Here is a 15,028-nt window from a genome sequence, read left to right on the forward strand (position 1 = left end):
AAAATGGTGCAATAATTTTGAACTCTGGCTTACCTCACAACCACGAAACTGAGAATTATCTCGAGAGGCAAATAATATCGATTGCAGCAAAAGATAGGCAACAGCCCAGTTTGTTGGTAAACACGTATGTACGGCAGCTTATAATTTTTGTATTATTTTAAACTACATAGGGACTTTTAATGATATCAGGTGAGCTAAACCTTGAGTTAAACCTACGGAGTGACGATTTTTAAGTTAATATGGTTAATTGAGGATTAGATATGCTTAAAAAATAAAATTTAATTCATCGCATTACGACGTACGATATGAAAACAATGAAACGACCATAAGACGAAAGTGCCGCCATCTATATAGAATTATTTGCACTAAAGAGTTATTTTCTCATCTGCAACAAATTTATCGTGTTTAATACAAGTTACAAATATGAACAAAACGTGTGGTGTATGCGAAGGGGCAGTCATTGATGAAACTGAATTCTTTCACTGTACAAAGTGCGAAGAGCTTATACATCTGGTGTGTGATGGAACAACGGAATAAGCTTTTCGAAAAATGTCGAAGAAAAAAAAAAGTGAATACGTCTGCTGTCAATGTAACCAGAAACAACAAACAGATCAAGAAGCTGTAGAACCAACTGACGGAAATATCACGTTAGTAGGGATGGAAAAAATCGTTAGAAGAGTGAAACAGGAAATGAAAAATATCTTTGAGGCTGCCATAAATAATGTGATTTAACAACAAAATTCCCTAACGACAGAGATTCGAGAGGTTGTAAAGGCTATAGAATTCAATTCTAAACAGATGGAGGAATTTGGAGGAAAGATAGAAAATATGGAGCTGCTAGTGGAACAAGTACAGAAGGAAATAGTAAAACTAGGAAAAATAAGTACAGAGTACATATTTTATAATTTATCCCGCAAAATTATTTCTTTCAGTATTTTAACGATAAATTATTCGACATATCAGCTCAAAATAGTGCACTGAAAGTGTAAAAATAATTTTAGCTAGGTTTTCGGGTAAAATACCTCACTATGCGTCGTATAAGTGTGAAAATCCCATAAAGGAGATAAAGAAGGTCGTATAAACGGTATCTACTGTATTCCTGTAGTTTCATCTATATTGGTGATATGAGGGAAGTTTCTATACAAAGAAAGACAGGAAATCTATAATCGAAAGATTACTCTATTCATCAAGATATCGCAAAAGAAAGGATTTGTCCAAGTAAAGAATGGAGAAGGATTTGGTCGCTGAGGGCACGACGATATCCATCTTGGCCGCTCAGGGCACGGTCGCACAAGGCACGGCACCGATTTCTACTATTTGGAGAAATTTTTTGTCAGAACGTTTTTTCTGAGCCAAGTGTGAGAAACATATCCACTCGAATTTTGTTTTTCGGGGGGGGGGGGGGGGGCGAGCCGGCGTTTTCAAAATGTTGGGGGGGGGGGCCTCGGACCCATGGGCCAGATACAAGTTTACGCCTATGTCATTGTTTCTATCTCTCGCTGAAAGGCAATTCAAACTGACGAAGGTCCCTGCGGAATTTTGGGTACCCCACCTCATCACAGCTCTGCTGAGTAATGTAACATCGCTCATCGCACGAAAACCTGAAGATAAAGCATCTGGTTATCAACATGTAAATGGGGTTCTCCTGAATCGTTTCCGATTATCTGCCGGAAAACTTCGTCAACTGTTTGCTACTCACAAGAAATCGAAAATCGAAAGACAGTACTTGGCATGATTACTATTTCAAGCTCAGGACGTTTTTCGAGAACTGGTTAACTGAATCAACAACTTCCCATGACTTGAAGGACTTGATCATCAAAGACCAGAAGAAAAAGAAAGAAAAGAAAGTCCCTCCTGAATGCAAAGAACATCTAATGGATGAGTGGTCAAAAGTAATCTCACCCGCTGTTCTTGCCGATGAACTGGATGTCTATGATAATATCAGAAGTGTTTTCAACCGAGACAATTTTTCGAATGAACCCGAACTATTTCGTAAAACTGTGCAACCCCTAAAAACCGTAGCTTTTCATGACAAATCGTTTATCGTTTGCTATGAATGTTGTATGCCAGAGTTCATCAAAGCAAAATGTCCAAATTGCTCTCCGTCGACTGTGACAGCTGTGAAATCTCCAAACAAAACTATTTTATACAGCTGTCAACCCACAGACGCTCAGGCATCGCTGCCGCTGATGGAAATTCAAGTATGTCAAGATCGTGGTCTCATATGCATCGATACAGATGCGACTCACTCGGTTTCAGGGGAACTGTTATACAAGCTTTTCCTAAGTAAAAATGTACCATTGAACAGTACCAACACGAATATTTCTCTTGCTGATGGTACCCGGTCTATCAACAGTCTATGAAGTACCCGTACGCGTTTGGAATCTAACTGTTGATATCACCTTCTTGGTGTTGCCAGAAGCAAAGGGTAACCGATCACTGCTGGGATTGGATTTCCTCACGGCAGCAGGCATCGCTATGGATCTAAAGAGGAAATGTTGGTTTTTCAGAGACACTCCACATCGCCGATTCTCATTCCCACAGGTTCCAACGGTTGAGCGTGCTGTACTTAGCACCCTGCTAATCAAAGATCAGCATGTCCTCAAACCAGGGGGAGAGCCTACTCCAGTCGTTCAGTATCACATCAACACACCAGTAATAGTTCACCAACCAACAGCTGTGTCTCCGTACCGAATGCCTCCAGCGAAAACCAAAAAGGGCGGCGGGACTCGTGGACATCCGTGTTGTATTTTTAAGAAATGGTGGAGCCGAAAACGGAATTGTATTGATCAGCATATTGTAGGAAATTAGCTAACTTTAATGTGACAAAAATAACTATTAGATAACATGATTAAATGTGGTTATACGGAGCGGCAAAAACATCGTGGCCCGGGAAGCAGAAAAGGGAAAAACGTAAACAACAGAAGAAGGACGGCATTGACCACAGTTTTTAGTTCGTAGTTGTTGTAGTTTTCACAACATTCCTCCCCTCACAATGGAATGAATCTCTCGACCGGTGTTGAATTACGAGTCGACCTACGAAGAACAGAAGAGGGTTGACTCGAAATCGGTGCAGAGCATTCAGGATGTCCAACTGAAGTATTGGCAGTAACCGCAGAACCACCATCAGCAGGTTTGGGAGCAGTCTCACACCTTGAATCGTTAGTAGAAGGAGGCAGCAATATTTGATAGTCCATACAGCACTCAGAAGATGGCATTGTAGGATGTTTCTCTGAAGAATGATCTTTTCTCATTTGGTTCTGATGACGTTTCCATTTCCCACGATTCGTCTGAACCAAATACATCATTTTGCCAAGATGTTTGAGAACTTTGGCATTAACCCACTTAGGACCATTCGAATAGTTCTTACAAAAAACTCTGCTGCTAATACTGAACTTGTGGGTAGTACTGTCTTGTGAAAATGTAATGTTTTTATCCTTTGGAGGGAATAAGAGGGAGAGCAGATTTCTAGGCTGTCTGCCATGCAATAGTTCTGCAGGAGACTTATCACAACCAGGTTTCGGTGTTATCCTGTATGTTATCAGAAGCTTTCGGAGTGCTTCTGACTTGTGGTCTCCTCCCCACACAGCTTTTTTCATAGCTTCTTTAAATGTCCTGACGAAACGTTCTGCTTCGCCATTAGAGGCGGGATGAAATGGAGCAGTAGTAAGATGCTCGATACCATTCAATTTGCAAAAGTCCTCAAAAACTTTGCTAGTAAATTGTGTACCATTGTCTGACACAAGTGTGATCGGTAAACCTTCAATGATAAATACTTTCTTTAGAGCTTCAATAGTCGCTTCTGAAGTAGTAGATTTCATCTCGATCACGTAAGGAAATTTTGAATATGCATCAACAATGATAAGCCACATGGAATTTTGGAAGGGACCCGCAAAGTCTATATGAATTCTGTGCCAAGGATCATCTGGTTTTGGCCAGTCCTGGAACATTGCTTTTGGACAAGCTTTCTCACGTTGACATGATTGGCATTGGTTTGCAGCGTTTTCAATCTGCTGCTCGATCTGTGGAAACCAGCAATATCTTCGAGCCATCTGTTTCATTCGAACCATTCCCCAATGACCAATGTGAAGAGTCTTGAGAACTGAACTTTGCAAAGTCTTTGGAATGATTACACGAAGACATTCAATTTGGAGTAGCAAGATACCTGGGTTGACAGAGAGTGAATTTTTTCTTAGAAAGTATGGTTTTACATCCTCATTGTTCTCCGGCAAGTCTTTCGGCCAACCATTCTGAATATAATGGAGAACTTTTTTCAAAGTTTTGTCCTTAGCAGTTGCTTCTTGAATTTCTTTGTAGTCAACTGGATAATGAGATATGTATTCATCCACCTGTACATCAATATTGTGGCATGCATTCTCTGATTTGTCAAATTCTACATCTGAACCAACTGGAAGTCTTGAAAGGGCATCAGCATTTCCATGCTGCATTGTTGGTCTATATTTGATATCGTACATATATCCCATAAGAATAATTGCCCAACGTTGAAGTCTCTGAGCAGTCATTACGGGAAGTTGCTTATTGGGATGGAATATGGATACCAGGGGTTGGTGATCCGTGAGGAGTTCGAATTTTCTGCCATACAAATACTGATGAAATTTTTTCACACCATAAATAATGGATAAAGCCTCTTTTTCAATTTGACTGTAGGCTTTTTGTGTATCAGTCAATGTCTTGGAAGCAAAAGCAATCGGTTTTTCTGAACCATCGGAATATCTGTGAGAAATCACAGCACCTATGCCATAAGATGATGCATCAGTTGCCAAAATCAGTGGCAACTCTGAGTTGTAATGCACTAGTCTGGTAGCTTTAACAATGTGTTCTTTCAATTTCTGGAATGCTTCCTCTTGTTCTTGCTTCCACTTGAATTTGACATTTTTTCTTCGCAGTTTGTTCAAAGGACCTGCCAGCTGAGAAAAACCAGGAATGAACTTGTTATAGTAGTTGATTTTTCCAATAAATGAATGCAGTTCCTGGATATTTTTAGGTTTGGGTAAGTCTTTCACTGCTGCAATATTAGAATCTGATGGTCGCACCCCATCTGCATTGACTATGTACCCCAAGTACTCAACTTCGGACCGGAATAATTTGCATTTTGGCTTGCTACAGCGAAGACCATTGCTTTCTAGACGATGGAAGAGTTCATCGAGAGCTTTGCAGTGTTCCTCGTCATTAGGAGCTGTGACAATAATGTCATCCAGGTAATTAGCACAACCAGGAATACCAGCTATGAGCTGCTCAAGGAAGCACTGGAATATGGCTGGTGCACTAGCCACTCCGAAAGGAAGTCTTTGGCACTCGAACAATCCATAGGGTGTATTAACAACTAACAGTCTCTTTGAATCGTCATCCAACTCAAGTTGAAGATAGGCATCGGAAAGATCTATCTTGGAAAACCTTTGCCCATTTTTGAGTTTCTGGAATAATTCTTCAGGTCTTGGAATAGGGTACTGATTTACATCAATTTGAGAGTTCACTGCAACTTTGTAGTCACCGCAAATGCGAATAGAACCATTCGGTTTATTTACAACAACTATAGGAGCTGCCCATTGGCTTGTAGTACATGGTTTCCAAATGCCTGCAGAAGTGAGACGATCAATTTCTGCTTTGACAGCAATCTCCTGAGAAAATGGAATGGGACGTGCTTTGCAGAACTTCGGTCGAGCATTTGGCTTCAGAAAAACACTAGCCTTGTAAGAATTACACTTCCCAAGTCCATCTCGAAATACATTTTCATGCCTCTGGAAAACTTGTGCAGACAATTTTTCATGAAGAGTAGTTGTTGCCAATGTAATCACTCGCTGAACAGAGTCATCAATGTGAAAATCAAACGCTTTGAACCAGTCTAGTCCAAAAATGTTACATCCTTCTGCAGTATCCGTAACAAGAAGAGGAAGGTCCATGATTTTACCCTTATATTTTACTGTGACCAGAATTTTTCCTTTTAGCGGAACTTCAACACAGCCATATCCTTTCAGCTTTGTAGTAGATGGACTGCACGGTGGTGACCCAAGAGCTTTGTATCCACTGGTCCCAACTAAGGAACATGAAGCACCCGTATCTAATTGAAAAGGCATCTCTTGGTTATTAACCATCAATGAAATGAGTAATTTGTTATCTGTACAGTCCACGCCAGCATTCACAGTTTCTGTAATCTGAAAAGAGGTATTAGCGCGCTGATGTTTCTGATTTGGAAAATTTTTCTTTGCATTAGATTTTTTTCTTGAATAGCAAACGGCAGAAATATGGCCTACTTTTTTGCAAAAATTACAAGTGGCCTCACGAAATTTACACCCGGACCTCAGGTGTCTGCCGCCACAGCCATAACAGGTACCAGGTACATCACCAGGTTTTTTCGAAGACTGAATTTCACTTCTCTTGGAATTCTTCGACCGCGACTTTGAGTATGAATTTTTCATGTGCAGAACTTCACGCTGCGGAAAATTATTGAAAGTTGATGGACCGTCAGGATTCTCTTTCAGAGTCCGCACGGTGCGCTGGGTAGCTTCAAAAGCTTCCGCAATTTTGAGGACATCTTCAAGACTGGGGTTCGTATGCTGGAGAGCCGCAGAGCGAACTTGGTCGTGAGGAGTATGAAGAACTATGGCATCACGAATTAGAGAGTCCACGAAAGATTGGGAACATCCATCACGACTACATACAAATCTACAGTCCCTTGCAATTCCTCGTAAGTCAGCGACCCATTCCGCGTACGTCTGGCCTGATCGCATATGACATCTGAGAAATTCACATCTAGCAGCAAGCACATGGGTTTTAGATTCGAAATAAGAAGTAAGTTTCTGTACAATGTCCGCATACGAACGAGTTGCGACATCGGCTTCCGTTAACAGTTTCTGAAGTAATTCAAAAGTTTCAACACCGACCCATGACAAGAAATATGCCCGTTTCTGCTCGTCTTCGGTGACGCCGTGGGCTTCGAAATGTTGATTCAGGCAGCACAGGTACGTGCTCCAACGGTCGTGGATCCTATCGAAATGACGAAATGCAGAGACGCTTACCTTCGGTGATCCGGCTCGTCGTCCAAGAATTTGCTCCAGCAGTGCCTGTTGGTTTCGTTGCTGAGCTGCCAACAAATTTTCCATCCATTGCTGCTGTTGAAGTAGCACCTGATGAATATCCGCGGCACTGGGATTAGTTTTCGCCATCGTTCGGAAAAAGATACCAACATTCAAACTTTCCTCGTCGCCATATCTGTTGTATTTTTAAGAAATGGTGGAGCCGAAAACGGAATTGTATTGATCAGCATATTGTAGGAAATTAGCTAACTTTAATGTGACAAAAATAACTATTAGATAACATGATTAAATGTGGTTATACGGAGCGGCAAAAACATCGTGGCCCGGGAAGCAGAAAAGGGAAAAAGGTAAACAACAGAAGAAGGACGGCATTGACCACAGTTTTTAGTTCGTAGTTGTTGTAGTTTTCACAACAATCCGAAACCAGAGAGCAAGGAGACGCAAAGAGGCCGAGACCATGATGGAAAGGGCGGCTATGCCCGGAAAAGATGATGCGAAGAAACAAGGGTCCAGCCCTAAACCTCAGCTGAACGTGGGCTTACTCCAGAACACGTTTGTACCGAATCTCGCGAAGGACAAGAAGTCTGAAGGGGTCGTGTGCAGCTCGCTGATGAACGTCTTCGACCAGATCACCGATGAAGAGAGACGTGCCAATTCTATAAGGAGAAAAAGTCACAAGCGGTCATTGAAAGAGCTCGTCCCGAACTTCGAGTGCGACGAGCGTCACACCCTCGTGCCAACGACGGTCACCTTTGACTACACGAAAACGCACAGATTGAAGGAAGTCTCGGAAACCCCGACGAGGTACTTCACCAAGAAGGCCAGGAAGACGGTCGACAAAGAATCCTTCTCATTCCACTCGGACGAGAAAGTGTTCTTCAAACACAACGTCTCAAATAAGCAGCATCTGGTGAGCCATAAGTTTGAACACTCGACACCGGTCAGTGGACAAAAACAAACGCTCGCAGTGAATCCTCCGCTCAACGCCAAAAACTCATTCAGATGTCACGTCCGCCAGCTCGTTTACACCCAGAAGAGTCAGTTTCGGAGGCACGTTGATGAGCAACAATCAAGGAGCCATTCCATATCCACAAAGTCACCAACTTCAAGAAACAGCAAGGTCGTGTTCGCCAGTCACTCGTAGGCTGCCTACGCTTGCGAATCTGCCAGTCCTTATTCAATCGGAAATTGCAGATAACGCACGCCATGATTATTATCAGCATTTCGACCTTTACAACCTCAAAATTGCATACCGGTGAGTGGTACCTATGCGTCGAAGAGGCCGTCCTACGAAAAAGTCGCAAAAATATGAAGTCGCAGTCAAAGAGGTATTAAACAGCGGTTGCAGAATAAACAAAAAAATGGGTTAATAAGGGGTATGGTCCCCTCTTACAGATATACAGGTCTCGCAGCGTGATTTCATACTTGAAATAAGGCAGTTTATCATTTCCTGTGGCAATTGGTCCCACTCGTCCAGCAACGCTGTTTTATTCCCTGGATGGTTCCCGGAGGGGGTTGCGAATTGCAATTGCCCTCACCAGAGCGTCCCAGACATGCTCTATAGGGTTAAGGTCTGGAGATCTGGCTGGCCAATCCATCCGGCGAATATCCTCACTCTCTAGAAAATCGTATCGTAAAAACCAGAAGAGCTCTATCGTCCATTAAAATGAACTCAGGGCCAACTGCACCCCTGAAAAGGTGAACATAGGGCTCCAAGACCACATCCCTATACCTCACACCAGTCACAGTGTCTCTTTCTAAGACATGGAGAGGTGTGTAGCCATCCACCATGATCCTTAAACCTCCTCCTCCGCCATAATGGTCGATTTCGCGGACATTGGAGGGTAGGTAGCGGGTCCCTCCATATGAACGTACGGCCAGAATCGGTGCTTAGGCTGAACCGGGACTCATCAGTGAAGAGAACGGTCGCCCATTGATCCATACTCCAATCTCTATGCTCTCTGCACCATGATAAACGGATTCTCCTGTCCGTAGAAGTGAGCGGGACGCAAACAGCAGGTCTTCTTGCAAACAACCCTCGCTCATGAAGTCTTTTGGAAACAGTCACCCTTGATACACGGGTTCCTGTGGCTGCATACAAGTCACGAGAGAGCTGAGAAGCTGTAGCACTCCTATTACGCCTCGCTATAATCGACAAATGGCGATCTTCTCTGGCCGTCGTGGCTCTTGGACGACCTTGCCCAGGCTTTCTCTCGATGGATCCGGTATCCTGGAACTGTTTCCATAAGTTACACACGACGCTGGGCGTTAAATTGAACTCTCTACAAATCTGGACTTGAGATTGGCCTGCTTCTAGCCTCTCCACAATTCGCCACCTCATTCCATCATCTAAACGTTGGTGGTTACTCATTTTTACTGTTACAATTTGAAATTAACCGATTGCTGCAAAATAACACCAAGAAATTCGCCGAGGTGTGCTAGCGAACGAAATGCGTCTTAACTTACGCGCGCTTATAAAGCCTGTTTCTCTACTGGCTCTGCCTACACACACGTGCACGCTTACGTATTTGATGTACAAGATTTGCATTTTTGTCTAGAAGCAGTGGTTTTACATTCAGTTCAGTTCTTTTCATGAAATTCGATAAAATATGCAAATTCTCTTAATTTATTTCACCAGTGTATATAAAATAAGTATGAAGAAGATAGATCCTGTGATGAGTATCCTGCATAAATGTGTGACGTTTTGCTTTTTTAATGTTTTTAAATCTCTTAATTGAATCAAACAAGTTATCCCATTCTAGACGAAGTTTTTCCGTCTTCTTCGTCCCTTAACATCCAACCAAGAGGTGTGGGGGGAATGGGGCCGATCACCACGCCAAGAGTCTGATAACATGGTAGAATGAATCTGTCCCGTATTTCACAGGACAGTAATGAGTAGAAAAAATTGCCTCCTCTGACACATCACTCTGGATCCGCGCCTGGAGAGAGGGGGGCGCGCTGACTACTGTTTTTGCACCGGGCGCCACTAGGTCTAAGACCGGCCCTGATCTACCGGTTTTTCTCTCACTTTTTTTTTTTTCCCTCCATTATTGAAATGTATTCGTCAGATGTTTGATTATTGTTTGTATGTAACGTATTTTTTTATGATTGCATTATGCACCGTATTGTTTGTTTGAAGACTTCCTGGTTTCATATCGAGAAGTTTCATGAAACCAGAGGGGAGTCTGTGATGGTCAAGACCGTCTGTATCCGTGAATATAGGTGGCACGCTCGAGATTCGCTCTCGTGGGCAGTAGTGTTCAAGAGTTATTCGAATTAGGAAGATGTTATCATGGTGCGGCGGCTCACCAAAGACTGTGGCCAACGGTCGCCAAGTGCGGGGACTGCGCGAGAGAATTTTTTGTGACTAGACAGACCTGAAGATAACGCTGATTCAACATGTTATGTTCTCGATGATACAATAAAAGTGGACAGTAACAATGGCTTACACGCCGTGCTTTTGTATTGTAGGTGCTGTTATATCTCCGATGTAATTTGTGTTTTCCTTAAATAAATTACGTTCCAAACAGCGTGTGGCTACAATTTCTAAATTTCACTGCTAAATGCTGAATTCTATTTTTCAATGCTAAAGTCAATTGCTAATTGCTAGTCTTTAAAACTCTCACTCCCGAAAACCTCGACTTAAAGATAGAAAACTTCGAGTTGAGCGAAATTTTAATACGAAAAAAAAAAACATCTAGGTTTGAGTGAAAACTTCAAATTAAACACATATTTGAGTTATCGGAATTCGAATCATTGCGAATCGACTGTATGTATTTTTGATAGCATAATAAGCAAAATTTATAACAGTTTCGTAACTTCGTAACGGATGATCATGAACGGTTTCTGTAAATCGGATAGGAAAAATTCCAGAATCATTTCCTTTCTACATTAAATTGCAGAATTCCGGAATTAATGAAAATTCAGAATTTACGAAGTTAATTATTGTTACTGTAAGTGCGGGGGCCCGGTGGCTTATAAATGAACCCTACATTTCTAGCTACATTATAGAAATTTAGCGCATCGTGATTAGCCGAAATAGTGATAAACTATTACGTTACTCAGTGAAATTTTTGCTGGCGATGTTTAATTGTACTTGAATCCCAGATCAGCAGTTGCAACAGTAGTTACAACTCGGCACGCGTACAGAAGGCCATGTGTTCGATTCCCACTCAAACCCATCCGAGATTTTTTTCCCTCCCATCTTTGCTATCATGTATGGCTTCACTAAAAAATGCATTTTTCTGATTTAATAAAATGCGGTTCACGTGCATCAAGATGACAATAATAACAGCTCGCGAAGCTGGGCCCTGCTATCAATGAAAGCTTTGATAGCAGGGCCTATCACTAAAAAAAAGCTTTCATTTTTCGTTAATGAAATTCGAAATTCAGTATCGCCAAAAGATCTGCCCCTTGTGATGATCATCTTTTTTTGCTCGTAGTAACCAATCACCAGCGTGTCAATGCCTCTCTTGTTACTAAGAATGTAGGAATTGTAATTACGTGGCCCAGTGCTATCGCACATGGCATAAACCCGTAAGGACGGCTCTGCTTTTTCAGAAATTTAATGCAGTTTACTGACGATGTGAGAAAGTCAGTTATACCGGAGCAATTAGAATAAGTCTTTTTGGTGGAGTGAGGGAAGCGCTCTATTTTTGGTGATGCTGCCTTTGCAGGTACCGGTTTGTGCTCCGAGGTATCCCCGGGGATAAAAGTTTTATTTCAATAAAATAAAAATAAGCCATGTACATTACTGTCTTTATGGTTGGTGCTTAATCTGGAATTGATATATCCACAGATACTATGGCTGTAAATCCACAGTTTAGAATACATATATCTCAGAATTGTGGCAAAAAATGTCACTTAGTGATCTCTGTCATGCAGCAGTACACCTGCGGATTTCAAGGAAATGACTCATCGGCTTTGAAATCGTCACAGCTTCTGTCAGTAGGATTTGCTGTTTATGAGGTGAGTTCTAGCTTTTAAATGTTAAACATCACTTTAGTACTCATTTCAAAAGGCTAACTAATATTCTTCAATAAGGCAACACTGTGTTCACCAGAATGTCAGGGAATTTAATTATTGCTTAAAACTGTTAATAGGGAAATAAGGGAAAATCCAATTCATTTTAAAACATGACAATTTGACTATGAAGCTACAAGATCATCAAGAAGCTGTTGTGATGGTACGAACTTTACAATTTCCCTCACTAATGTAAATTTTCTGAATTTTCTGATAAACGGTATTTGGAGAAATTACAAAATCTTATCAATCTTGATATCATCTTGTTGATCATTGCCGACAAAAGTTATATTATTAAATCAAATCAGCAAATGTAAAATTTTCTTATTAACATAAATATTAGCATAATAATTAACGAGTAAAATCTCGAGGCAAAATCCGATCAATTTCTCAATAGTAGAATAGATCTATGGTGTAGAATTTTATTAGGCTACCTATTTAAGGGCAGGGTTTCTCATCAACACTGGTTTCCGCTGAGCCCCATATAAAAGATGTAATAACTCCGAAACCATAATATATCCCTGCAATAATAAACCCTGTACACGGCTGGAACTAGGGAGAGAGCAATTGTCCCGGGCAATAATATTTAGCGGGGGGGGGGGGGTGCCAAATTTTAGACAAGAACAAAAATACCGTTATAAAATCAACGAATTTTTCAGTGGCAAAATCATATTTATCCCCCCCCCCCCTCACAAAAAATCTGTAACATCGTGATAGTGAATCAACATCTTAAGGCCTTTAATTGATTTTTTCTTAAGGCTTATTTCTGTCGGATCAACTAATAATAAGAATTAGGAAAACTAACTTTTTGCACTTGGAAACATGGATTTTTAGTTTAGGCCAAATAGAGGCACAGCAACTTTTTAATTCGAAATGAAAGGGCAAGATGGACACGACCTTGTTGTTTTTTGAAGTTGGTGGCTTTGTGGATATGGAATTGCTCCTTGAATGTTACTCATCAACGTGCCTCCGAAACTGACTCTTCTGGGTAAAAACGAGCTGGCAGACGTGACATCTGAATGAGTTTCTGGGTCGTATAAAAAAATAGTGTGCATCTAGGTATTTATACGGCCCTAAGTAAAATAAATAACTTATCTCAAATCGGCCCATTATTTGAACACTTCTTTTAATTGTGAAAGTATGTTAACATACCCAATGGTTCAGCGATATGTATAAAGACGACTTTACACTCCGTATGCAATGGATCCCACATGTAACATTTTCAAAAGACCATAATAAAAAACGTATTAAGCGAGAAAATGCTTTATACGGGCAATTTCGATGAATATTAGTGGCAGTTTTGGCACAACGAAAATAATTCTACTTAGCGGGAAACGTTATAAAAGGGGAACGTTACATATATGCAAGATGCATTGTAATTACACTGATCAACAATTCTTACCTTCTTTTTTCTAACATGAGTGAAATAAGTCCTTTTAGACTAATTTTGGGGTGTTGAATTCAATATAAAAATCTCCATCACGTTTTTTCTGTATGCATGATGGTCATTTTCAAAGTTTATATACACTACTAGCTGATACCCGGCGACGTTGCCCGCCCCGTAAAAAGTTTATATATGTATAGCTTATTAATTATTTCTTAATCAAAAAAATGTCTGCATCAAGTAAGAAAAAATTATTTATTTTTAAATATGTATTTTAATTAAAAACTTGAGACAATCGCTTGTGGATACACAATATTTTTTGTTTTTCATCTGGTATGTAGATGTACAAATTTTTGGGATTACCAACACGCGAACAGGCGACGTAAAGCTGTCCGTGTGGAAAACAGTGCTCAAGTAGGTCGATACCTTCCACTGCTAACGACTGGCCTTGATGATAGCAATGCCGAGTCATTTTGCAGTTGAACTCGCATGTTGGTGGATATTGATAATTTTTTTAACTTCGTGCTAGAGTGTTGATGATTAGAGGCAAGCATTGAGTTCATCAGCTGGCGTTGAACATTTTTATTCCCAGTTTTGTCGTCGTAGTTGTTGTTCTCTGTTGTTAGCGACGTCGTATGTCCAGCTTGTGCAGCGAATATTATTCAAACGCCTTTAAGCATTTTTTAAATCGAAACTATACCTCTACGATGGGCGGTTGATGAGATAAAGGCCGCATTAACACTTACAGGACACCTTGTATATAGGCTAGCAGAAATACCCGGCGCTTCCCGGGTTTTCTTCAATTACTGGGAGGATTGGAAAAGAGTGACAAACCGTTATAAAGGAATAAACTATTATAATAACAGTTACAAACCATTTAACATGTGACAAACCATTGTAAAGGCATATATACACGTCTGAAAGGTATTGTTGGAAACCACGGTAAGCAAAGTAAACGTTCCGAAAGTAATTGTTGAGGCCCCAAAGCCATTGTTGCCCGACAGTTTTTCGGGCATTTGCCCAGCTCTGAAGAAATTTTAAACTAGCCTACGGTTCAATCCCGGACCTGTTTGGTATATATGCAAAATCTGGCGACGATCGGTTTAAAACTGTAGATTTGTATAAAGAACAGACATACATACTTTCACATTTATATATAAGATGAAAAACGTACACATCTTGAAAAATGGAGATGATTGCCATATTCTTAATAACAAATTATAGTATATTTATTACGATAGTTATTTTATCATATTGATACATCGTTATACATGAAATAGCAAAAAAAAATTTTTTTTCTTCATACACAAGCCTCAAAGGGGATTGAGACCCCTTTTAATATCCATAGACACAAAATGAAATTTATACACATTTTACCACTCGATAGTTTCCTTATTTGAGGACCTACAAATACTTCTTTTAATGTTGTTTCCTTTAATTTCGGATAATTTTTCATTCAGGTGGGGAAAACCTAGGCCAGATTTGTCCCCAGAATCTTCATAATATTTTCCATCAGGCCCAGGAGCATATGCAGGAGAGGTCACAAAATGTTCGGGGGGTTTACAAG

At 40.7% G+C, this 15,028-nt stretch overlaps 1 protein-coding gene across 2 annotated transcripts in view; it reads left to right on the plus strand.

Annotated features, from left to right (window-relative positions):
- Positions 1-15,028, plus strand: part of LOC149067026 (calpain-B-like) — a 208,893-nt gene that overhangs the window by 113,369 nt on the left and 80,496 nt on the right. For both annotated transcript variants that reach the window (XM_089253047.1, XM_089253048.1), the window contains exon 9: positions 11,854-12,023. In XM_089253047.1, coding sequence (XP_089109173.1) covers positions 11,854-12,023 — 170 coding nt within the window. The remainder of the gene's footprint in view (positions 1-11,853; positions 12,024-15,028) is intronic.

Source organism: Pholcus phalangioides, unplaced genomic scaffold (assembly GCF_987345545.1).
Source record: "Pholcus phalangioides strain wild (caught in Gottingen) unplaced genomic scaffold, Ppha-v1.0 ptg000031l_1, whole genome shotgun sequence".
Classification (NCBI taxonomy): domain Eukaryota; kingdom Metazoa; phylum Arthropoda; class Arachnida; order Araneae; family Pholcidae; genus Pholcus; species Pholcus phalangioides.